We start from the raw sequence: 26,955 nt of genomic DNA on the forward strand, positions 1-26,955 counted from the left end.
CCACCATGGATCTGCGTTGATTAGGGCACCTTTGGCAGTGTTGGAAGAGTTAGTAAGGGGGTTTCTCTGACTAGCTTTGTTTTTATTTGTATAGTTTCTTAGTGGTGGAGTTGAGACTAAGTTTGGTGGGAAGGCTGGTCTGTAGAGAGTAGGTTCTGGTAAATCTTGAGCCAAGCCTATCATTTCTAGCACTAGTAGAGCAAGGTTGGTTAGGTACTGGTCTGGAGGCAAAGCGTTTAATCCACTGGATGGGAGTTAGGGTACTATCTGAGCCAGTAGAAGTGACGGCATCTGTATTCGGATGCTTAATACCCGAATGTAGCTATGGTAGCTCGAATGGTTATCGACTGGAGGTTGTGCTTCAGGGGTGGCAAGAAATGAGTAGGCTTAATCCATAGTGGTGGTAAGGTAGGAGTGGTCATAATTGGGTACCGACACTATATGTAGGGAATCTATAACTGTAGCATAGTAACTAGCAACCAGTAAAGCAAACAGTCTTACAAAGAGGCAAGTGAAGGCATACATAATATGGGAGAGGCGGGCAGCTGGCTCTGGATGCAAGTCGGACAAGACGTAGGGAGGCGAGTAGATACTGTGCATAGGAATGCCATCTGGAGACATAGGATTAATATACGTAGAGGAGTCGTGTAGTATGGCACAAAAGTTACTTCGCAGACAGCCCGGTAGCTAAGTGTATATTATTAATATGACAAACACACTGTTGAGAAATGCTTATACAATGTAGAAAAATGCTCATCAGGCTATGGCAAGGGCGCTAGCATATAATCACGAGGTTAACAGTATTACAATGTGGTGTATGTCAATGGCAGAGAGGTACATGTCGAGAAAAGCTGCTAAGGCGTGCAGATGAGCTACTACGATTAGCCTGACACATTAGCAAAAGTACATAAGTGGGGCTGTAGTATTTAACTGGTTTCATGTCGAGAAACGGACAGCTGTCCTCATGATTATAAAAGCACATTAGTTGCCTTCATACAAGTAGGCAGTACGGACAATAAAGGTGGGGGAGGCAGTACATTTGTTTAATGCGCTCGATGGGACACAATATGTAGATAAGGCCGGTGAGCGTAGCTTCAAGCGTGGGAATGGCCTGAAAGTTTGGTAAGCTTAGTAACACCATGATCATATATTGCAAGAGTTTGTTAACTGGTACGCCAATGAGGAACAGTCTGGTATATAATTATTGGTTCCGTGGCGTAGTTTGTAACGTTGATTACGTAAAAGCTGCAAGGTGTGCAGCAGGTTCCGACGGAGAAGAAGGATATCGGCACAGCGTGCCGAACTATACAGCTTACCTACAGATATGAAATCTGATTGAGGTCCCATCCGACTTGAGCAAGGAGAGGGGACACGGCAGCACGGCCCTAGCGCGGACAGAGCACAGACAGGGCCCTATCCTCTGGCCTTTTCTGCAAGGACTGGCTTCCGCCTGCGGGCGGCAGGGATGGGTTTAAAATAAGGTTGCACTGCTAGGCAACACATAAACAGCCTCCTTTTGAACCACATACTGGATGTGGGCCAGCCATTTTAAAATCAGGCGGCTTGGGGATTAGCAGGGAAACAGCGAAAGAAAAAGTGCTCAAAATCGAGCGAGGCTCATATTCAATAAACGTGATGGTAGATGGCTTCTGGCAGAATGGTGCTCACCGCTGATGTTAGCACTTTCGTTGGTGCAAGGGTCTGTTGCACAAGGTGCATTGTGAAGATGACTCCAGCTGCTCCTGCAGCACGCGGATGATCCTCAACTGCTACGGTAGTGGTGGGGGAGGTGGGAGAAGGGCTCCTGCCCTCTCCGCCTTCAGGATATGGTGTGGCTGTTCAGGATGCAAAAGGGCCTTATCCTCTGGCCTTTTCCGCCAGGGCCGGTTTCCACCTGCTGGAGGCGGGGATTGGTTTAAAATACGGCTGCATTGCTAGGCAACACATAAACAGCCTCCATTTGAACCACGTACTGGATGTGGGCCGGCCATTTTAAAATCAGGCGCTTGGGAATTGTTAAGGTCTCCTTCTTGCAGAATTTTACATACAACTGGATGCCTCGTGTACTTCCTCAGGACACACAAAAACTGCTCTGCTGAACATCGCTGAGGAAGTGCTTTCCAAACTGGATTCCTTCACACCCCCCCCCCCCCGTCTGTGTCCTCATCTTACTCAATCGCTACTCTGCCTTTGACATGCTGAGCCTTACCATCCTTTTCAATCGCCTCCATGATAACCGGGGTTATCACCGATCATGCCCTGGCTTGGCTAACTTCTTTCCTCTCCGATCGACCCTCCCTGTTCCAACTTGGGTCCTTCCTCTACTCTATATCTGCTTTTCTCCCCCTATCCCCTGCTGATCTGCTCACTGTAAATGTGCTGGTTGCCAGGATAACGTCTGACCCGGTTACCCTTTCATCTTGGGGCCAAGTCCCCTACCCGCCAGTTGCCCACCTGCACTGCCCCCCCTGACAATACTTGCACTCAGGGACTGTTTCTGTATCCCTACAGCACCCCAACAGCAATCGACACCCATTCTCTGCACTTACCCTTGCACTTTCCACCTGCTGGCCGTGCTTTTTATTTATTGGATTCCTTTATTTTTTTGGACTGTTTATCCTTTGCACTCCACTGGCCACTCCACCTTTCCCACAGCACTTTTATCCTTGCCCCCCACCCACCTTCGTTTTGCGCTTTCGCGATATCACTGTCACTTGGACTAGTAAGACCTTTGCCTCCGTCTTCCATCGGTCTCCCTTCCCTTGCCTCATCGCAGCTTGAAGCACTTGTGCATATGAGCGTTATAAATGCCATACGATATCGTTGTGCATTTTGTACACACACAAAATGAATCCTAGGTTACACGAGGCTTTCAGTGCCTTGTACTATCAGTTTTACTTACCTTCAGTGTAACTGTGGTCAAAAACTAATTTGAAGTCATGGCTTCCCCTGCTCTGTGAAAACAAAAAGCATTTTACACCCCAAAGTCCAACTCTCCTTTAATGACAGTTATACAGAATACAATTCATAGTTCTATATCAATTCATAGTTCTATACCGTACCTATTATAGACTTGATTTCTTGCTGAGATTCACGGTACAAAGAATAGAGTCGAGCAAAGGAATTCTATGTTGGCTGGTATGGCCTGCACTCACCGGCCGTCTTCAGATTTCGAAAAAACTGATCTGCCACGAAGGGCACACACTGCTGCAATAGCTGGAACCAATTCTTCATCGCCTCAGGCCCCTTCCCGACTTGCTACGGCCTTCCCAAGTAGATAAGCTTTTTGCTTGACCGTCGCTATTGCGTGACTTCGCACGCTACTGCAATGTTCAGCACAGGGCTACAGACTTCTCTGGTCCGCGTTTAAAATTCAGGTGAAAGAATCAGAAAAAATTGGCTAATGCTCATCCGCGCTTAGCCTATGCACAAGCACTGCCGATTGAGACAAGGCATAGTCGGATGATAAATACTACTAACCGGGTATGGGCAAGCAATGTGACCCGTCTCGCTTGAACCTAGACAGGGCTGCCTCAGGTGGGATTGATAACATGGGACAGCAGTTCACACTATGCTCAGAACCTAATGAATACAAACCTCTCGTGAAAGAAGCAAAGAGATGGGTTGCAGGGTTTCTCAAGGTTAACTTTATTCCGAAATTAAATAATAATCAACAAAGGTAGATGTTGTTGGTGAACGTTGAGACTCCAGATCTAATGCTTTTGCCCATGGAAAGGCCACAGCGTTGTGAATGACATCACATATAGGTTAATAACCCGCACTAGTGATGGGTGAGACAGTATTCAAGATTGCGCGGCATTGGTGGATACCAACAATTTGTTTATTTTTCTTGTTTTTTTTCGAATGCCACGTGCACCTGCTGTGCTCAGTGCTCCATGGAGTGAAGGTCACTTCGTGGGATGATGCTTATGGTGAAAGAAGAAATGTATCAGTTCACACTGCGGCATCTTCTCCGGTATGTTTTAATATTATGGCATTCATTCTCACAAATGAAACTTATCAAACATAAGCGATGAAAACAAGCTTCAATTGTTATGTGACCTTGGACCAAAGGGAGCAATCGCCAGGCTAGAAGGACAGAAGGTGTGGAATACTTGCAAAAATGATAAAATTTGCTATTATAAAAGTGAACATTGGAACATTGTTTCAATTTATGCAAACCGTTGTTCAGATCGGACAGTGGAACAATAAAACATAATTTAAGTTGAACTATACATAATATTTTTGCGATAAAAAAAAGGGGGAAATTGGCCTTTTTGCATATTGTAGAATTTAGCAACGTGCTAAAATGGCATTTTGATGCAAAGAGAGGACAGAATATGTTGTTCCGTATACCGCGCCATATTTAAAATACTGAGTGCGTAACTCACTGTTTATTTATAAGTCTACTAATAATTGTTATTGGTGTTTTGGTTAAGTCAGGTTGAGTAAAGGTTGGGATTTTTGGCCTATATCGATTATTGACATAGTTATGGGTTGTTCGTTGGAGCATATTGTGACGATTACTCCTAGACGAGACAAAAGCACAACCTGTATGCAGGCTAGTGATATCTAAACCACTTCGTCCCATGAAATATCAGGGTGTGCAATCAAGGTTGCATTATTGAAAGGGCCGGGGTCAGAACATTTTGAGGGCAATTGATTTGCTTTTCTATAAATATATTCCCAGTTCCGTTACCATGCCATCTGTCTGTTGTCCCATTTCTGACTCACTTTATCCATACTTTTGGGAGCTATACCGACTTCTCAGCGCTAACCTTTGATGCACAACATAGTCTAAAATAGTCCCCCACGTTGCCAGTGTGTGTTCATTGTGTGTGGTTTGTGTTCGTTATTCCGTTTCATCCGGTGCAGAATTACAACAAATTAGCATAAAGAAAGGATACTAAAATATTTTTTATTCTGTTATCTACACAGACATATTGTACCGTTCTGCGAATGCAATAGTTTCCAGCTGCCGTGGGATGGCGTTTTCAACCAGCAGTGGCAGATACGCCTGACCGCATCGTTCAGCATCACCATCATCTGGGACGATAGACCGGAACCGATATGCTCTTTGGCGGTACCAGTTGCAAGGAGCAACCGGTCATCGTTTACGGTGTAGCAAGAATCTGATGCGTCGAATTCACATGTTCTCCCGAAAGGAACACCATCTGCGTCATTTAAAACCTTTGCCACTGAAGCCTAAGGACACACAACTATAGGTCGTTCATCCCAATCAGTGGATCTCAATGGGGTTTTTGGCGAATTCTTTGATAAATAAAAGCAATTGCGAAATTGCAGATTAATGATGCTTTTTGTAAAGTTGTTGGTATCAAATTCGATTTGTGACACGCGAGTGTGTTGATCTTCCGTGTTCTGCTTCTATTATTACGTGGGTGATGACTGGGCACGTTTGGCTACGCTGCCCGCTAACATCATGAAAATAGGTGGAGCATATCGTTTGGAATAGTGATGTCAGCTTCAGGAGCGGGGGATATGATTTAGTGCTGCAGGGGCACTTGACCTTCATGCGATGCAGCAACGGATAAGATTAGCACAAGATGGCCACACCCGACTCCTTGTTTTCGCATGTGTAAAAGGGAGGAAAACCAAGGTAAGATGCATAGGAAAGTTTTTTACGATCGATCACTGTATGCTGAAAAACACATGCCCGAACGATCAGGACAATAATATTTTTGAGCGCACTATCCATTTAACAACAACAACAAAGATCGAACTCTCCAGGAATGGAAGAAAAACTGTACGAGGATCTTGTTAAATTTGGACTTAACTGAGGGCCAGCTCCTTGATAACCCTATATCGGTGAAAACAAAGCTAGGACGCTCCGACTGGATTAAGACCCAAGATTACTGCCAACTCTATAAACTATATTATCATTGCATGCCGATGTGTAGACCTTATAACATCCTTCAGAAATATTGAATGAAGTTTCCCAATAGCTTCCACTGGATGCAATACATGATGTTTCGCGTAAATCTATATCGTACAAAAGTAGTATTATCATTTAGGAATAGAAATGGTGATACAAATGTGACTTGTAGACTGTGAAAGGCAAAAGAAGAAAAGGAAACTTTCACATTCGACACTTCTTTGCACGGAAATAACTGAGATAAGAACAAAACTTCTTGGCAAATTCTTTGAATATTTTCTGATAGGCAGCCCTGAAGAGTTGTGGCCAATTTTGAGGTTAGGTCAAAGGGTATCTGTGATTATTACTTTGATTTAATTGATCTAGATAATTGAGTGACAGTCAGACTAAGCAAAGCTACCAATACCGAACAGTGGTTAACGTGCAAAGAGAAGCTAATAAGCATTACAAATACTGTACAGTTAAAGAATTACAAAGGTGAGCTAATAACGCTTGCAAATACAGAACCCTTGCACCTTTCTAAGGGCAAATTAATGAATTGTATGCATTAAAACTTACAAAGAGGGCTGACATTAAACCAAACAAGGTTCAGGAACAAAGTGTACGTTTAGTCAAATATCCACAATCTGGTGGGGAGGCCGTAGTAGAAACCCAAATATACCACCAGTACCCAAGCCAAGAGACAATGAGAACCTAGCAATTTCAGTCCAATAGAGGTTGCCAAACAAGAGGTGAATAGTGGGAAGCCCCAAAGTTGTAAAGATTGCCATTGAGGTTGGGGGATAACTATCATAGTGGTTAATGTAGATTCAAATTGTTACAGTCAAGATAGAAGCAGGAGAAGACTTACTCCTGAACATTGTTTTCGGCATTAATGCAGAAGGGATATGAAGGTTCTATCTCTGGAAAGCTGTTGAGCTGCTTATGTTGAAGAAAGTATTGAAGTTATTATTCTGAAGATAAAGTTGCCATCGAAGCACTCAACTATTTTGGAAGACGGGCAGGCGAGTAAACCCGTAGAGCAAGAGGTGATTGCCCGAAGAGACCTGGTGAAAGGTTATGCCAGGTGATAGGAGCAAATGCTAAAGTTTGGTACTATAGGAAAGCAATATATAATTGTGAAGCAAGTCACTCTAATCAGACTATTTGCTGCTGTAAAACTTGAAGCAGCTTATGCTAACCACACCATTTGTTGTTGCCTAAGAAGTAAGGGAGCTCTCGATCCAGGATGTGTGAGAGTTTGTGACTTTTTCAAAGAGACTTTGGGGAAGTTCTTAATCCAGGATGAGCGAGTGCTTTCGACTTTAGAGAGTTACCTCACTGAACCAACGGAACTGTGTTACAGTTCGATTGCCTTGGTTCTCTATTGAACTGCGAACAACATCCTTGTTTGGATCTGGGGAAGGGGAGTTTGCCCAGTCCATGACAAGAGTCATTGATTGCACTGTGGGCCAGTTTAAATGTGGTCTACATTTGTGGAACTGAATTGCCATAATATACCTTTTTATGTTGATTGCTGCATTAATGTGAGGAGTAGATATCCCTTGGTTAGAGTTGCCTTTTAGTTTTACTATAAGCAGGGAAATCCAAGTTAGGGTAGGGATAGTGAGGCGTTTATTTAACTTGGTTGGTTTAATAAAATGGCACAACACACACTTGTAATTGCCCGGTATACTCTCCTGCAGGCTTCTTGAAAACACACACTTGCAATTGCCTGGTATACTCTCCGGCCAGGACTCCTCATCCATGAGCTTCTGCTCGCTCTCCCACCTTTGATGGTTTTGCCTTATTGATTAATATATTTGGTTTCTCATATGTCCTCTTTAGCGTCTCTCTCATATGCTTGCAGCATGTATTGACCGACTTGAAAGTCTCTACTTTTTAGAAAAGTGCCCTTTCACTCTCTCTCTCTCCAGTTTCATTAACCGTTCCTTTGCTTTCTCTCTTTCGGCTTTGTTATGTATAATTCTGTCAGTTTGGAGTATTCGCCAATACGTGCGGTATTCCCTCTGTTGCTTCGTGGACTCACCGGTTCTTGATGGCATTTCTGGTCTCTTTTGCGGTCTGCCAGTGATAGTCCCCTGGTTTGTGACCATTTCTCCAACGCTTTCCTGCTTCCAGAGGCTTCCGCTGTACTAGTCTGCTTTGCATGGAATTTCGTTAAGTAAAGCACTGCTCTCCGACACCAGCGAATGCCCAGTAGCCCTCCGCTGACTTCTGTCATTCTCGCCGCGTTTCACCTACTTCCAGCTGCCCGAACCGGTTGGCTCCACAGACATCTTTCTGCTCAGAAAGGAGCAACCCACTCCTGCCAGCAACTACCTCTAGTGTCTTGCTCTGGCGATTTAAGTGTCCCTGCCACTAGAGTGCTGCCTGTGCTTGTGGATTACCATGCTCTGCATTACTCTACTCCTCTTCCTCGTCACAGTGTTGTGGGGATTGTGGGAATAGTAGTCCCTTGCTGAAACTGCTCTATGAATGTTTGCAATAGGTTTAAAAGGCAAATAGGTTTGGAGGAAGATCGTGTGGAATTGACAAAAGTGTCTTGCATCATTTTACGACGGCCGGTTAGATTTTGAGAGTTGGCCATTTGACTGTAACAAAAAGGTTTTACTACTCTTCATGGATGGAAAAGAGGAGGCCTTTCAACAAGCAATTAGGGCATGGGGGATCAGAGGTGTATCTTCCAAAAGGAAAGGCGGATACCATATCTCACCCGATAATACCATAACATTCTCAAAAGGTTGCCTCCTCCTTCCACCCCCCTCGTCCCATGTGATCCTTCCTCATATAACCGCCCTCAGGGTCAGGATCAGGTAGCGGGTGCCAGTCCCTAGCCACATGGGAGGAGGTTATCGGCAAGAAAAACATAATGAGGCCATCCGATGCCACATCTCGTCTACTGCATAGACCCGTCGTTTTCATCTCCTTAATCTATGCAAAACGTGCACTTTTCCAAGGCTGTCAGGACAACTACATACCTGGTTACACCCTTATTAGGGATCATCAGTGCAGAATAGCCCGGACAGCTTTGAGGTGGGTTGATTAAGCTATGTATAAAACAGCACTGCCCTCTTAGACAAAGACAATTTCTGGAGAAAAGGTATGCATTTGGGCTAATTTGCATACCCACAATGCCAGGGTGAACTTCCAGCGATGGCTACTAAATAGCATGTGGACTTGGCTCAAATGGACTATTCTACATAGAATACAAGGGAAAGGGAACTTGACTGTCCACACAGGTATGTACTCGATATCATCTGTGTTTATTATCTCCATGTTAAACCAATCTCCACTTCTTCTAAGAGCAAAGCTTTACTGCCCAGCCCCATCAGTGATATTTTGGCTCAACAGAAGGGGATACCCTGCAAACAAGTAACAGTTGTTGTCTCTGCGAGCCCCCACATCAGTGGTATTCAGAATAACCCCCCTAACACATGGTTTAACAATTTTGCCAAAATGCAGATATTTGAGGAGGAAAACAGTGTCACGGACAGATTGGTTAATTACAATGGGAATGATCAGCACTTAAAATGGAAGTCCTACTAGATCGATTTCTTTCTATTTTACATAACTTGTGTTAAATTAAGTCTCCAAACAGTTTGCTTTTTGGTTTGAAGAGGAATCTATGGACCACAGGAAGCAATGGGGACAAACGGTGAAACAAAAGACTGCCAAAGCCATGCAGAGGCCTAGGGACCAGAGTGGATGCAAAAGATGCCCTCACATTCCCAACTGGGTACCTCTTCCAAGTTGGTGTAACGATCATAGTCGGTGTAAGTGAAAATCCTGCAGTTCTTCCTGCCGCCAGCTTTTTCCAGCTTCAAGATTTCCTGGTGGTACTGACGGTCAAGAGGGCTCTGACAGGCTGCCTCATTCTGGTACAGCTCGACCTCGAACTGTGGACAATGAGAAAATGGTTTACAAATACATGCCTGATGGAGCAAGGGAAGTCAAGCAAGCAAAGGGCCCTTCAACACAAAAGAGAGAAAACAGATTTATCACGAGAGTGAAAGGAAGAAAAAAAAAAAAAGAATTGTTCAAGGCAAAGAGAAGGGACACCGACGTCCAACGGTTTCGAGAAAAGAATTAGAGGAAGATGGATAACAGAACACCATAACATTCTTTAACACGATAGTAGGAAATATATGGAAACCCTTCTACAAGTCCATAGAGCTAAATAATAAAGATGAAGGGGAAAAGAAGACAGACGTGGAAGAGATACAGAAATGCAAGAGGAGGAGGAAAGAGACATAATCTGAGGGGGAAGAACCCAACCTAAATGTTTTATGCACATGCAGTTGACAATAAGAGCTATATCACAAAAAAGAGATGGCAGAGGTACATGCACCCAGGATTATGTCAGTGTTCTTAATTTTAGAAATTCTAAATAAATGCCAGCATTTTAAACAAATGAGTGCACCCATTTAATCATTTGTCATTCCCCAATAGCTACAAAGGGGTAATCACAGTGGGCAATGTCAGAGTGGGATTGTCAGGTGGGAAGCAGTACTGACATGGCAACATGTTAACATCAAGTGTTTTTTTGTTTTGCTAATAAAACAGGCACATCCTCATGATCTTAATTCCCATTTAAATGTAGTGGAGAGTGGGGATTTGTAGAGATGTCTGTATTGAGAATGCAGATGAGGGCGGAGGAGGGGGCAGGGAAGGATTGGGGGCAAATGTTCAATGATTTGACATCAACAACAGATCTAAAGCCGCCTTGATCAAGGCGAGACACAGTGTTGAAACTGAATAACTTAGAGGTTGGAGCTTGAAAGGGGAAGGGCGGAGGGGAGCATGGGAACACGGTTCGGCATCTATGCTGGGATATGCACTTAGAAGTTTGTGTATAGCTCTGTTGATTATCAATGGTATTAGTAATTTCAAGGATAATAATAGAGATGGAAAGTGAAAGAAACAAGGCGGAAGGACTGGACCCGAGACTGGTGAGAAAAGAAAAGCAAAACTCATGCCGCCGGAAATTAATGTTTGTAAGTGCTAATGGTAACAAAGTCATGTTATTTGTAACAGTTTTATTGTACCATGAAAATAATAAAATAGATTTAAATATTATATATATATATATATATATATTTTTTTTTTAAATACAATCTAGTGGAGAGTGTTGATATTATTTTCCTAAAAGCTAAACAAGCTTAGTGATTAAATGTTTCAAGTTTCTGAGGGAGTGCAACTGACGAGCGAGGGCAGCAACCTCTAACAGAATTGATATCAATGTAGGCCAAAATATTAAAGTTGCAAATTTTGTAAAATAGCAGCTCTTTGTGTACCAAACTTCTTCTATGGCTAGAGTTTTTGTATTTTTTGTATCGAAGAATGCATCACTGAAGAGAGCAGGGGAGGTGGAGGGGAGGGTGAGGGGGCTTGCAGTGTAGAGGTGAAAGGCAGGCACAGGAAATTGATGGCCAAGGAGAGCTGAGACTTGTATTCAGTTGACTGTATAGAAACAATAAGGTTGGGGCATAGGCGCTGCAGCAGTAACTGGAGGGACCAGCATGTGAAAGGTGCAGTGAATAGCACAAGCGGTTCCATAAACAAAGGCCAATTTGCAAGGACATAATGTAGGACAAGAACGTAGGCCTCAAACCTCAGCGCCGCGCAACAATCTAATTCCCTTAAATGACACCCAAAAAGGGTTATCCCAGGAATCGGTAACAAATGTGCTTCTTCAACATGCTCCCAGTGTGTCATTCACCTGACTGAACAGCTTTTCTTGCCAGCCAATCACAGCCTCCTCGTCATCATCAGGTCGATATCCACCTGTAACAACAATGCATTTCTGAGCACTGCAAAGCTTTGTTAAAAGACATTCCCTCCTTAACAACCTAAATCTATTAGCACGCATCATAGTTTGAGGCAAACTCACGAGAGCAGCCGACTAATACATTAAGGGTAACTGCAAGAAGAGGTGGTCAGATTACATTTTTATTTATTCATTTTGTCATTTGAAAAGCGCGCTAAACCCAGAGGCATCAGGGCGCTGGTTACAAAAGGAACTTCAAGTCACAAAAATAATATTAGTTATCAAACATATAAGTTACTTGTTGTATAAGACAAGTTTTGTGAGGAGAGTTACATGAAAGGCTTTTATTTGGATAATACATGAACATTGAATGTTAGTGGCTGGCTAGTAGTGGTATTGCATTTCACAATGCAAAAGGCACAACAGGAGATAAATGCAGCCTAACACAGCTTATCATAATTTTAAATATCTTGGATTCAAAGTGAACAACCGCCATCTCACAAGACCTCATTTAGGGGCAGCTAAGAGCCCATGCGTTTACCATCTTGATTGTGCAGAGCCGGGTTCAGACATCCAAAGCCTCTGCACATTCTAATGACTATCAGAGGCTGTTTGCATTATTTGTAAAGGACTGCACCTCATGGGCCATTCACATTTTCAAGAATATTTCAGACCAATTTTTTTAATTAGCAACCTCAAATCCCTTTAGTATAACCGCATGATAAGTTTCAAAAGGATAGATGGGTGTAAAACTTTGAAAGCTCCGGATAAGATGTTCAGGCAAGATTGATTTAATCAATACTTTCAGAATTGGGTGTTGAATAAGTGTCTCATTCTTGACTGCAGTATTTCAAGGGACGATTTATTTTTTTAAATTGATAATCTTAATCCAAGACATACTTTCTTTGCAGTTAATGTTATGGGGGCCTTCAGGCCTATCACGGCGGTAGCCCTAGGACCACCCATAGATGACACAGGTTATGCATCCAGGCTTCGCGTGTGCAGCCGCGATGATGCCCCTTTTATTCATGCAACAGAGTTACGTCACTATCATTTGCAACTTAAAGCAGCCACACCACACTCCTCCTCGTTCATAAAAACAGAAAGCTTAACACAGCACGCCTAAACATAACTCGACCCCCCCCCCTAAAACCAAACACAAACAGTATAGTCCATAAGCCATACAGAGACCTCCTCACATAGCCCTGCTCACTATCCGTCCAGCACATAGTCATTTAGGTGGGAGGGTCTACTTTGTGTAGTACATTGAGGGTACCGCCTTCCCCCTCACCAGCTTGACCTTCCATCACCTGTCACGCCTTGGTCATCGACACCTTCCTACAGTTCTCCACTTGTGTTGCTAGGCCTCGTCCCCACCAGGCTACCTTCACCGACCATCTTGAAGAGACTTGTGTTCCTCATCAGAGTGGCGTTCCCATCTGATGCAGTCACCATAGACCCTTTCACTGCGACTACGTCCATGGGGCCAGGTTCATACGGACATTCTCACTTTCATTTGTGGCTCTGCTCTCTGCAAATACCCTCGTCATCTATCTCTGCCGCCTCTGCATTCCCCAGGTCCAGTAGCAGACCCCCTAAAACACCTTTTGAATAGCGCATCCACGAGGGCCACCCCGTCGAGCAGTGGGGAGTCGCTCCATTTTCCCCTCAGGAACTGGTATAGGGCCCTCCTCAGACACTGGCCTGGTCCACGAGCAATGCAAAAAACCTTGTTAAGTGTACGCATGAAGCGATCGGCCTCCCCATTGGCCCTACCAGTGAAATCTTCCTATGGTGGATTCCACATTTGCGCATGAACTGTCCAAAACATTCCCTTTTGAATGGCTGCCCATTGTCTGAGCAGCTCTCCTTCGGGAACCCATGTTAAGCAAAGACTTTTTCCAGCACCGGCCCAATGAGGTCAAATGCTGGAGTCTACAAATTCGACTTCCGGGTGCTGAACACCAGGAAGTGTGTGTCCCTCCCAGCCGATCCAAAGTTCACATGTCCCGTCTCACATGGATGGGAACTGCTCGGCATCAACTATCCACGGCTCTCGTTGCACTGGGGCCGCCGCTGGCACTACACACACCCGGTCACAAACTCATCGACACACCTCTTTAGGTTGGGTAACCACACCTTCAGCCTCAGGCGTGCCTTGGTTTTGGCCGCCCCCTGGTAACCTTGGTGCGCCAATGCGATGACCTGCTGAACTTTGCATAAAGGGATTACCATCCTTGGCTCCCTTAGCAGCAGGCCTCAGTCAGAAAACACCAACTCTTCCTTTAACTTCCATAGCTGTTCGAGCATCATGCAGGCCTCCTAAGTCTTCTTGTTCAAACCTTCCAGGATCCCCTTCCATTCACCTTTCTGCAGCGCTCCTCGGAGGAGGCATAACACTCATCCCCTTCAGACACAATGTCAGCTAATCAACGGAAATCGAGTTAGGAGTGGTTGACTCAATGAGGACTTTCACCGACTCCTCCACTTCTGCTTCTCCAGCCTCAGTGCCCTTGTGTCCCTGCAAAGGATGCCGTGAGATAATCTGCGGCATTGTTCGCTCCCTGTCTATACACAAGACACACTATACTCCCAACAGGGCAAGCATCCATCTTGCAATCCTGGCAGGAGGCTTCGACGACGAGCCTGCCATGTTCAGAACAAGGGGTTTGCGGCCCGTGACCACCATCATCAGTCTCCCCAGGATGTATAGACAGAAGTGCCGGCATCCCCCCTGAACTGCCAGGGCCAATATGGTGGCAAGGTTCCTAATGAATTGTCCGGAATAGGTCACCATCCACAGGAAGCTGTGTACCTCCGGCAACGTCTCTGGTGGCTTGGCCTCTGTGATGTCTTTCACCTTCCCTGGGTCCGGCAACACACCCCCTTCTTGGAAGATAAACCCAAAAAGGTTCATGCTGGTTTTGAGGAACTCCCATTTGTCTTTGTGCAAGTGAGCCCTAACAATTTGATCCTCTCCAAAGTCTTAACCAGACGCTCCATGTGTTCCACTTCGGAGCTCACAAATACGGGGATGTTCAAGACAATAATGTTGAAAACACCCTACAGGTCTGCCAACACCACCCCTGATGATGTTTTGGAACACTTCTGCCGCAGATGACACTCCAAAACGGAGCCGCTTGTAACACGATAATTCCCTGTGCATGATAAACTTGGTACCTCAACCTGATGATACCCAGCTCTCAAGTCTAGCTTTGAGAAAAATGTGTCTCCCTGCAGCTCAGCAAGTATGTCATCAATGGTGGGTGTCCGGTGTCTCTCCCATTTGATATGGATACTATTCCTAGAAATAAAATTGTCAATGCGCCCACTACCGGTGCCTCCCCCTTCCGCCACGTCAAAATCCAACTGCAGCTCCGCCTGTTCTTTTTATCTGCTGATCACAGATACGCTAGTGTTACACGCAGGGCCTGTAGAGCGCATTCCCTTCACTTTAATTTGATTTGCCGGCAGCACCGGTCATCATACAAACTCAACTGAGGAATGGCTGCGGAAATGCTCTCCTTAAATCCTCATGGCCATGGGCGATGCTACGATCAGATGCAGCAAGCCAGCTGCAGCCAATGGCTTTGTTACTCTTGCAACAACTCCAACCCCAGAAGCAGGATTGCTGCTCTAGGCAGGCGTAAGCACATTCAGCAGCTGCAATGGAACATGGGTAAGGCGAGAATAGCAAGCACAAGTATATATTTTTCTGTTTTGCCTGGGTTTCTGTGGTTTATAACATAATAACAGGGCATCCAATACCACTACAGCATGTATAGAAAGAGACCATTAAGTCAGGCAAAGGTCTCACAGGTTCTAAGGGCACAATGTCTCCCAAAAAAGTGGGATCAGATTCAGATCCTCCTCCTCCTCCTCCTCCTCCTCCTCCTCCTCCTCCTCCTCCTCCTCCTCCTCCTCCTCCTCGCTGAGATTCAGGGAAACTAATTTCCAAAAGGATCTAGTTCTGAACATTTTTTAATACAATTTCCCATCTCAGTTACAATTTGGAGTACACCCTCCCACCCCCCGCTGCCCCTTGATTCTCTCACTTCGGACAACATTATTAGGGGAGAAAGCTGGACTGGCTGACATTAGATGCGTCATATCTCAGGAATCGGTGGAAGTGGATGAAACCTCAATTCCAAAATTCTTAATGAGAATGTATGTTCTAAAGGGGGCAGGGCAGAGGGGGGGGGGGCTGAGTCTATCCTATCCACATCAGTTCAGGTCAATCCAAGGCAGTTGGATTTGATCCGTCATTCAGTGGTGTCATCCGAGGAGGTTAAGCCCATAGACTGGACGGAACGGGAGCGGTAGGACTTAGAAATTCATTCACAGGGATAGAACTTTGCACTCTGTCTCTGCCTCCTAAATTGCATACAAGGCAAATTCAGACTGGCCACCAGGGGGCGTGGAAGTCTCCGTAAAGGTCTCCTCCCCACAGGGCCTCTTTGTGGATTGAGCCCACCCCACCAAAAAGGCCCCCACCAGGATGTTGGCCCCACCCTCCCCCAACGGGACATGTAAACACTTGCTGCACCCCCCCAGATCGGAGAGTGCATGGAAACGGGTGTACTGCCCGTGTGAAGCTGCAGCGGGGTGCTACGCAGTTGTGTGCTGGCACTGGGCACCAGGCGGGACGGAAGCACTTTGCAGTACAGGCTGAGGCTGCCCAGACCATAGGAGGACCCCAGCAGCCCCCCTTGCCTCCCCCTCGAGTCGCGGGAGGCCCTTCGGAGGGAAAGCTCCCCCCCCAGCATTAACATTAACGGGGGCCAACTTTCTGGGCCCCCGTCGTGAGGAGGTGGAGCCCCAGAGGGCGTCGAGGAACTCAGGCACCTCAGAAGAGTGGAGCTTGGTCCCGGCCCGGCAAGGCTTGCTGTTTGGGCCGTAGGACACCCTCCCCCATTGTGCACGCAGCAGCAAACTCGCCCCCCCCCCCACACAGCAGGACATAAGGAGTGTGGTGCGCTCTGGTGGGAGGGGCACCTGGGACACTGGCGGTGGAGTAGGGTCTCTTCCCGGCACTGGATGAATGTGGACTGTCCGTGGGCCACAGAACCCCCCCTTCCCCTCTCTCCTCCCTCTCCGAGGGTGGGGGAGTGAGGATTGAGCACTGGCAGTGGAGATTGCGGCAAGAGGCAGAGATGCAACTCTTGGAACGCCAGGTACGTGGCAATCATAGTCGGAGGACAGTGTGACACACCCTGGGTCCTTGAGCAGCCGCTGCCCCCCCACCCAGGAGGAGGAGCGAGGTGCCCCAGTAGGAGAAGGGACAAGGCCAGCTGGGCCTGCCAGCAGCAGAGGAGTTGGAGGAGGGGTCCACCCGGAAGAGCCGCCAGGAGGAGGGTGCGGGTCGGCGAGGCCCGGGAGTGAGCTGTGGGCCCCCTGGGTCAGACAGGGGCATGTGCCTGGCTCACTCTGGCGATAGACAAGAAGACCACCTGCAGCGCATTGTGCGCCCCATTCAAAGGAGCCCTGGGGTAGCACACGGCAGCACCTGGGATCCCTGAACAGCAACAGGAGAGGGAGACACGTCAGGATACTCAGGAGGAGAGGCAGGGAGTGGGCTCCCAGGGTCAGCACACACGCAGCCCTAACTTCCCAGCAACACAATACCTGGCGCAGGCCCCAGTACTGAAAGAGGAAGTGGAGGTGATTGGGAGCCCTGGCAGAGCACCCAGGGCCCCGGACATATAGCAAGCTGATCCTACGACATCAGAGGGTTGAGAGCATGGGGCCTGCAAACCTTTGAGTCCCCAGAAGAGCGGGGATGAACTACTTCCCCACTGAAGTCATTGCTAAATTTTGCATGTAAAGCCCCAGCAAACACAAGCAAAGGGGATTCGTGGCCACTGAAGTAGCCCCACCAGGCCTAGAAGTGTAGGAGCACACTCCACCGGACATAAGGAAAAGGTGGGAGCAGCCCCCCGCCCCAGCCAAGGGACAAGGGAGCACTTGGTGGGGTGGCTGAGACAGCTGCTGCCCCTCCCTCACTGTGGACTCATTCTGGTGGACTAGCTGCTGCGTGGACCGGGGCCCCCACCCCAACCAGACCCTACCAGGGAGAAGAGGTGCCACAGGTGGTGGGAGCAAGGTGAGAAGCCTGGGGTGCCCATTGAGGTAGGAGCCCGGCCCGCCCAGGACCGGGAGGTGCAGCCCTTTGGGCACGAGGCCCACAAAGGAGTGGGAGACACAGGCCCTCTCGGGGGAACTGAAGTAGACGCAGCGGACGGGTGTCATCGTCAGCAGGAGGAGAGAGTCGCACTGGGGGACTATTCGACAGCGGAGTGGGAAGTGGTGACCACCCACCAGGGTCATCAGAAAGGAGGAGCAGGACTGTGAGATTGTGGACAGAGGTGTGCACCCCCTGGGACAGTGCTGGGGCCCCTCCCCCCCCGACCACAGAGACGGGACCACTGTAGCACCCCCGAAGGGCGCCCCCACAAGAGTGGAGGAGCAGCACAGAGGGACACCATTAGGTTCGGGGGGCATGAAAAGATAGGTCCAAGGTCACACAGGCCAACTTGCAGACCCCAAGGCACAGGAGAGGAGAGGAGTTTAGGTGCATGGACGTAAGGCAGAAATTGGCCACCTTCGAGTATACCCCACGGGTTCTAGAGAGGAGAGCGCCCGATCCGGGCCAAGGGTCAGCGATGGGAGAAGACACGGGCACAACCAAAAAAAATGTGGCGGCACTCCTGGAAGAGATCAGAAGCATGAGGGCAGACATTGGGTGGCGAGTGGACAAGATCACCAAAATAATTGACAAGATGGAGTGAAGGCTGGAAGAGGTGGAACATAACCATTCCTCCCTCAACACTTTAGAGACCCAGATCGATGTGTGGCTCTCAGAGGTGGAAATCTTCCTAAAAGCGGATGACCTAGAGAATCGCGAGCGACGCAAAAATCTTAGTTTATTCGGGATTCCTGAGAAAGAAGGGGAGGCCGAGAAAGACCTGCATAGTGCCCTCTTCACCATCACCAAACTGATCTTTGACAATGACGCCATCGACAAGTTCAAGATAGAAAGGATACACAGGGCTGGGGGGTGGCGGGCGGCCTGTGGCCCCAGATCAGTGCTGGTCCGCTTCCACAAATACAGTGATAGACTCCAAATCCTGGAACAGGCAAGAAAGAAGGGCTCTGTGATGTATGGCTCGGCAAAGGTGACAGTTACCCAGGACCTGTCATCCCTCACCCTCTCGAATAGAAGGCTCTGTGCCCCTCTCACTAGGTGGCTGACTGAGAAGAGAATCAGATACAGGTGGGGGTTCCCCTTCTCTATCATTCGAAGCAGAGGGGTGTAGGTACCGACACACTTCGGACCAGGAGATTAAGAGGGCTATGAGCGACTTGATGGGAGAGGGAGAGACTCCCCACATCTCAAGGGAAATGAAGCCGGACGGGCGGCGGGGAGTGGGAAAGGCCAGGTGCAAGGCAGAGGCGAATCAGGGGTGCATGGAAGTTCAAGAAGCAAAACACTCGCCTGGCGGAGGGGACCTGAGGCAACATGTGATGGCGGTCCACCAGGGGGGTGGCGGTGCAATCAATGAGGAGTGCCCCACTGAACCTAGACCTCGTGGGGGGTGGGGGGTATGGGGGGGGAGGGCAATTTTTCCTTTCCCCACCCGAGGGGTAGGATATCATATTTGAGGGGGCCCAAGGATCAGTCGGATGGGGGGCGGGGCGAGTGGGCAAGGTGAAGGAACCTTAAGAGGGCAAATAAGGCAAATTTGTGCAAGTACGGGGGCTGAAGAATCAGAGGTATGAAAAAAAGGGGCCCTTTCTAGGAGGGGGACACCATAGGTGTTTCGGTTTTCACCTGTCAACAGGGTGGAGCCGGGCACCAGAAGGTGGGAGGTGGCAGGGGTTAGGGATGCGGGGGGAGGAGGAAGGAGGAAGTCCATTGGAACAAGGTGTTCCAGCAGTAGAGCTATGTTTGAGTAGGGTTCAGGCAGACATGTTTAAGTCTAAGAGGAGGAGGAGTGCAGGCCATCCACGGACAGGGATAACATGAGCATATTGGTGGGAAATACGGATTGGATTGGCACCCTGAATGTGAAAGGTTTGAAGTCGGCAACCAAACAATCTATGGTGGCAAGGGAATTCCGGAGGTTGGAATTAGAGGGTATGTTTCTCCAGAAAACCAAGTACTCCAAGGGGGAGGAAAGAAGGGTCCCCTGTGGACGCATCGGCTGAGAGTTATGGGACTCAGGGCCTCTGAGAAGGGCGGGATGGGCATTTTGGTACAGAAGGGATTGAGGATGGAGGTGACCAAGGTCTGGTCAGACATAAATGGGAGAGCCTTACGGATCTCAGGGAGATATCAGGAAGACGCGGTTCACGTTTGCCACTGTGTACGCGCCCAACCAGGGCCAGTTACGGTTTCTGAAGGACACAATGGCTAAAATTCTTGTAGAGAGTTTGGGGCATTCGATTACAGGGGGAGACCTCAATACATGGGCAGAACCAGCCATGGATAGGGAGTGCCTTGGGGATGGGCTACGGGAGATGCCGGCCCCTGGCACCACAAGTTCCATGACTCAATGGGGGGAGTGGGGGCTGAGGGACATATGGCGCCACCTTCATCCGGGGATAAGGAGCTGCACATTTTATTCCCCACCCCACTGGACCTATACGAGGATTGATTACTTGTACATCTCGCGATATATCTGGGAGGAGGCTCGGGGCTCGGAGATCGTCCCGATTTTGTGATCCGACCAAGATATGGTGACGGCGGATATACAGTGGGCAGGTATCTCTCCAAAAGGATCAAAATGGAGGTGCAATGACTCGCTTTGGAAGGACCCTGTGTTTTTCTCTGAGATGAACAAGAAAATAGTGGAATACTTTAAGGTTAACAATGACGTGGAGAGGGATCCGGATTTGGAAAGGGGCCCGTAGGAAGAGGGAAAGGGTGGTAGTCGAGAAGAGATGGAGGGAGGAGATAAGACCCTTGGATGCGAAGGCCCATGGCCCTTCTGGGAGTCAGGAGGAGTACATACAGGAGGTGAGGGGTAAGAGGGAGGAATTGAGACTCTTGGAAGAAGGGAAAGTGATCCGTAGCCTGCTCTTCCTGAAACAAAAGTTTTATGAAAAAGGTGATAAAACAGACTCCCTACTGGCCGTGAGGCTGAGAGGACAGCTAGCAGACAGGTGGGTCGCAGAAATAGGAGGGAAGGGGTGGCGGAAACGGGGGAGGGAATTCCGGAAGCCTTCGAAGCCTTTTATGAGAAATGATGCGCTTTGTAGGTTTCCCCCGAGGCACAGGATGTTGGAGGCTATTTGGAGGCCATTGACCTGTCTAAACTCTCTCAGGAGGAATTCTCGGTGTTGGAAGCCCCCATAACGGACGAGGAAGTCAAAAAGGCGGTGGCAAGGTTACTGGTAGGGAAGGCACTGGGTGAAGATAGCTTTGCCACTGGGTTCAACAAAGCATTTCTCCCTGCCCTACTCCCTTTCATGATGAAGATGTTCAATGGTATACTGGACACAGGCAGGGCGCCACAATCGGTCACCCGCACGCTCATCACAGTGATCCCCAAGGAGGGTAGAGACCACCGGAACTGTGGTGCATATTGGACAATTTCTCTCCTCAACACGGATGCCAAGTTGTACACCGGTGTTATAGCCACGCGTCTGGAGGGGTATATGCCGAGTCTGGTTCACTCAGTTCAAGTGGGGTTAATTACGGGGCGACAGGGGGCGGATAAGATGAGGAACACACTGCATCTTATAAACGCATCCCAAGACGCATGGGCCCTTCTCTTCTTTCAATAGATGCAGATAAGGCCTTTGATCGGGTGGAGTGGGGTTTTCTCGGGGCGGTCTTAGTCACTTTTGGAATAGGGGAACGACTACTCCATGGGGTCCTAGCGGTGAATGCGGTCCCTATGGCATCGGTAATACTGAATGGGGGGTACTCGACGTGGTTTGCACTTGGGAGGGGAACCAGGCAGGGGTGCCCCCTCTCCAACATGTTACGCTCCGTTGATAGAACCTCTTGCCCAGCAGATCAGAGATGACCCAGGGGTGCGGGGCATTAAAATGGGAGGCGTGGAATATAATGCCACATAATATGCAGATGATATGTTGCTTCATTTGAGCAACGCTCCGGTTTCCGTTCCAGCGGCCCTCGACTGATTGAGCAATACAGTACGATGGCCGGACTGAAGATCAATAGGAGAGATCGGTACTCTTGCCCCTGGACAGAGGTAGGGATGAAGAGGTTGAGAGGTTCGCCCCGCTTGGGCTGGAGGTTAATGTGACCACGATTAAGTACTTGGGTGTTAACCTTAGCAGGGACTTTGAGAGCTTGTTTGATGCCACCTTCCCCCCCAATGCAGCAGAAAATACATGCAGATATCGGAAAATGGGAGACGCTAACGATCTCTCGGTTGGGTCGCCTGAACGCTCGGAAAATGGTGGTCCTCCCGCAGGTGCTGTATTCATTTCAAATGCTACCAATACGCATACCGGAGAGGTTCTTTCGGGAGGTACAAGGGGCGCTACACAGGTTCCTCTGGCAGGGGAAGAAGGCGAGAATTCCCAGCTCGACCCCAGCGTTACCAATAGAGAAAATGGGGGGTCAGAGATGCACGGGTAATTTTTGTAGTCAAGGGCGGCTACCAAATAGAGTTTGCTTTTGCTTCTATTCCTCCCACTTCAAGGTTTAGAGACACTAGACGCCAAGAAGAACCCTTATTGGCTAAGATGCAGGCTCCCCTCCAGAAGAAAGCAATAGAGGAAGTAACACCTGCAGTCAAGACAGAAGGTTTCTTCTCCATGTTTGTTTTAGTCGAGAAGCACCCAGGTGGGTGGCAGCCCATTCTGGATCGCGAAGATCATAAACAATGTATGAAGGACATTTGCTTTAAAATTACTATCTTGCAGCAAATCATCTCAATCAGAAGCAGAAGACACTTTCTCTGTCCAAGAGACATGCAGCATGCCTATCTTCACATTCCATTCTGGCTGCACCATCGCCCCTTCATGCACTTTGCTGGTCTATAGCGGGTCTTCCAGTTTCGGTCCTGTCCCATGGTCTCAAATCCATTCCTGAGGTGTTCTCAAATATCCTTGTCCTGGTGGTCATATTGATTCATGCCAGAGGCATACTAGGTCATCCTATCTTGGCTGGACGATTCACACGCACTCTAGCATGAAAAAGGCCAACAACATTTAGACCATCCTGCAGGGATTCCGGATCCTACTGAACTGGAAAAATAAAACCCTCCGTCATTCCATTGCAGGAGCTCCAGTTCATGGGTGAGGTTCTAAAGAGGCATGGGGGTAGTTCAACCTCCTGAAGCACTGGACTCCCTCAATGGATCATCTGGATGCATGGTTGCCCGACCCATCAGAAAGCAGGCAAGCCCTTCAATGATGGTTTAACAGTAATCATCTGCAAAGGGGAGTCCCGCTATCCCCTCCCCTCAGGCCCAGATGGTGATAACAGATGTCAATATGAAGGGATGGGGTGCACCTGCAACAATCAGGCAGTCCACGGCAGGTGGGAGCATGCCGAGACCTGCAGGCCATTTGATCCCAAGAACCCTAGAAACATTTAATTACACCTTTCAGGTTCAGGCTGTAGGTTCTATAGGGGTAGGCCCCTTTTCACCTTAACCCAAAGTGGTTCCAAGACCGAAGAAGCAAGTGCACGTTTGGTACGTAAAGCAAGTTTATTGTACAATTGTCTGTGAAGGACATGGACGATGCTGTGGAGTCAAACTAACCAGAGTCTCACCGAACCACATAAATTGACACATTATATACATTTTTGCAACAGTTAAAACACTCCCATGTATTTTACTACAATCCACCCTCCACTTGTGATTGGACAAGACCTACACAAATGAAATCCAATCTTTTTCCAATTCTCCCATTCTCATTGGGCACAACTTTCCTTTTATAAATACTCAATTCAGGCAATTCACCCTGGATCCCCCTCAGCTGGGCTCAGATCCCTTTGATATCACCATCGTTATTGTGGATCTTTGTCTTCCATGCTCAGATCCCACTTCTTACAATGTTCAGAGGATATTCTCTCTCGGGTGACTCAAAGGTTCACCCCAGATCCCCCTCAGCCAGGCTCAAATCCTTCCTTTCACACAATTAGTCTCCCTCAGCCGGTCTCGGACCAATTTCAGTTTGCATTAAACTGTCGAAGACTTTCGAATGTGCACAGGGTTTAGCTCGATATGATATTTGGCATTTATAACGCGCCTGTAAACAAGTGTTTCTAGGTGCAAAACGCTTCAGCTGGACACGTTGCAGGAGCACTTCGATGTTAAAATTCCCTTTTGACAATTGCCAACCAGTTGGATACCTAACGGAGACCCCTCGAATGAGCACCCACGTGGCGTCGGACCACTCTGTCTACGGTATCTTACTTGGCCTCCAAAGTTCAATCACTCCTCTGGTTTTCATTTATATTTGCGTCGCTCGTCACATACGTTTCACACACTGTTCTCTCTAGATTTCCTCATACATGGTTGCCGCTTGCAACCTTGGTTTTAACACAGGCTGGTCTGGTATCAGTCTCTCCGGCTCACCAGCTGTGCTGCGTTTACTGGCGCTGCTTTGTTGTAGGAGCCAAGGACAGTACCACAGCGGCGAACGCTCCTCCCATCCTTGGTTATCGACGCAAGAGAACCCCAGGTACCGCTGACATACAATGCAGGTTTCTTCAGCTTTAGTGATAGGTCTTAGATTTCTTACTTTCCAAGGTTCACAAAAGGAACGGTCTGAAAAGGTTGAGGGCACTTCCCTCCTTGCAACCCTTTCTGGTCTCGCAGTCTTTCTCCTCGTATTAAATTGTAATCTTGGAACCGACGTTTCCTCATGTGCTTTTGTGCTCCACCTTTTATCCGTGAGAGGTGGGGGAGGGGGGTGTGATGCAAGTCGGGTGTGTATAACGATCAGTAATTGCCTAACCAGTGTATTGGGACATTTCAGGTATTCGTCCGTTTTCATTCACAGTGAGTTGTCTGTGAGAAAGTGTTCATAGCGGGAAGAGGGAGAGGGGGCTGAGTTCCTAAGAATCCTACCTGAAGGATGGGGAAAAGGTGTTACAGGGGAAGGGACACCACGTCTCACCATTCGGTTTTCCGCTCCCTGAAGACCCCCATCCAGGTGATCCTCCTGCACTGGTCCACCCCCAGGAATTGGATCCCAAAGTGATGGCTGTGTCCTGGCCACCTGGATGACAGATCCCCAGACTAGTGGGTGAGACACCTTCAGGTTTCTCACAATCTGCTTTACAGCGAGTTCTTCATGACAACACCCCTTCCTCGCATCCGCATTATGAAATTTCTCGTCGCCTGGCTTCTAGGCACTTCATAGCACCTCATATCTGAAGCGTGTTTGTATTTCATTTGGCGATTTTGACATTTGCCTTGCTGCGCACGTGAAAATCTAATATGTACCAACTGGAACACAGAGTAACACTTGAAGTAACACATCCCATTCACATTTAACTACACTGGATACATGTATGGCATTGCCACCTCGCGCTAAATTCGCCACACCCCCAGTCACAAATATGGCATGTGCAACATGAATCCCTCTATATCGGTGGGACCTTTCCTAACCAGGATAAATCATATCCCTGTTCTTTAAACCCATCTTCTCGGGAATAAACCCTATCATCTCTCACATTGCTTCCAATATGGGCATACTCCTCCGCTGGACTAACCCAACTCGTTGTCAGGGGCTTGAGGCCAGAGACGTGACAGTATGCCCCGCCCCACACTCCATTTAAATAGTCCAAAAAGAAGACCAAGGGGCCTCATTACGAGGATGGCGGTAACCCGCGGGTACTACCGGCAGGTTGCTGCGGTCCTCGTAAAACCGAATCCGTCATCGGATATCCCAGTGCCACCAGGACAATACAAGTCCCGGCGGCATGGGATATCAGGCGGTGGATTCGGGAAGTTCCCATTCCCGTGGAGTCCAATAGTACCGTTAACAGTCCCGGTGCTTCCGTGAAAACTCTGCCATCCGGGTGCCGTTGCGCCCGGCAGGTCAGACCTGCCGGGCGCAACGGACCCAGAAGGCATAGTTGGAGTTTGGCGGTCCAAAAAGGGTGGCGGTACAATGCGACTGGCACCCTTATTTCCAGATCGCCAGACTTGGAATGAGGCCCTAAGTCGGATTCTTGTCTCACTACAGAAGGCTCTAAAACAGTAATAGTAGCACATGAACATCCAAAACCTGTTTAAGGCTTCAAGGCAGAGACTTTAGCAGAGGAAACGTTGGCATCTTTTATAACTTTGGTGTATGAATCCCAGATAGAGAGGTTTTCAGAGGCACAAAATATTGAAGTGTGTAATAGACTAAAGGAACTGAAGCTCTGCTGGATACTCCACGATTTCTTCTTTTCTAAAGGCAGATGTTTTCCTTGGGACTGCCAATGGTACACTACTGCAGTGTAGAGCTAGGGCTTCAGCTCCATTGGTTCTTTAAGACAGTTCAAAAGTATTGATAGGCAATGTTATGTTTCTTCATTGGAAGGCAAGACAAGAATTTAATCGCACAGTATAAACAGGTGTGCATCCTTGATCAAAAAGGAAACTTCTATGACAATCAGAACCTTGGAAAGGTTCTTTAATGAAGCATTATCCACTAGGGGCTCACTTGTCTCAGTGGATTCAATATAAACCATCTCCACTACACAGTGATTTGAGGGATGTGGATCACGATTCCTTTGAAGAAATGTACCGTCTTTGTAATCTGGAGGAAAGGCTGTGAGCAGAAGGACACCAATGACTGTGCTGAACAGTAGCTATTGGACAACTTTGTTCAAGTTCATGTTTTCCCTGTTGGTTAGGGAATTTTCAGGCAAGGGCAGGCTTTCATGTAGCTGGCATTCAGAGCCTTGTGTGTTCAGATAGACTGTTGTATCTGGGGTATTGACCAATGTCAAAGCTGGACTGCATACTGTTACTGGGTTCAGTTAATAAGTGGCCTCAACGCCTGGCTCATGGTCTGGTGGAAGAGTGTCTACAGAAGCAGAGTAAATATCAGGCTTGGTCACTTAAGTAAAGGCTGACTCAGATGATAGTGCTGCCCCAACTTCTATACAGATCAACCAACATCCCCCAGCGGCAGGTGAAGGGTTCTTCCGTACATTAACTCACACGATTAACACCTTTTTGTGGCACTCACGTGCAGTCCGGCTTAAACTTAGGACCTTGGCCAACCCAATGGAGGGCGGTGGCTTTGGTGCTCCAGATTTCCTCAGATACTGGCTGGTAGCACAAGTCCAATTCACTTCACA

General features: G+C 47.9%; 1 protein-coding gene across 2 annotated transcripts in view; it reads right to left on the minus strand.

Annotated features, from left to right (window-relative positions):
* MKS1 (MKS transition zone complex subunit 1) overlaps positions 1-26,955 on the minus strand; it is a 927,592-nt gene that overhangs the window by 835,156 nt on the left and 65,481 nt on the right. For both annotated transcript variants that reach the window (XM_069614786.1, XM_069614787.1), the window contains exons 3-4: positions 11,616-11,680; positions 9,637-9,792 (exon numbers count right to left, since the gene is read on the minus strand). In XM_069614786.1, coding sequence (XP_069470887.1) covers positions 9,637-9,792; positions 11,616-11,680 — 221 coding nt within the window. The remainder of the gene's footprint in view (positions 1-9,636; positions 9,793-11,615; positions 11,681-26,955) is intronic.

This window comes from Ambystoma mexicanum, chromosome 9 (assembly GCF_040938575.1).
Source record: "Ambystoma mexicanum isolate Mex_15411 chromosome 9, UKY_AmexF1_1, whole genome shotgun sequence".
NCBI lineage: Eukaryota > Metazoa > Chordata > Amphibia > Caudata > Ambystomatidae > Ambystoma > Ambystoma mexicanum.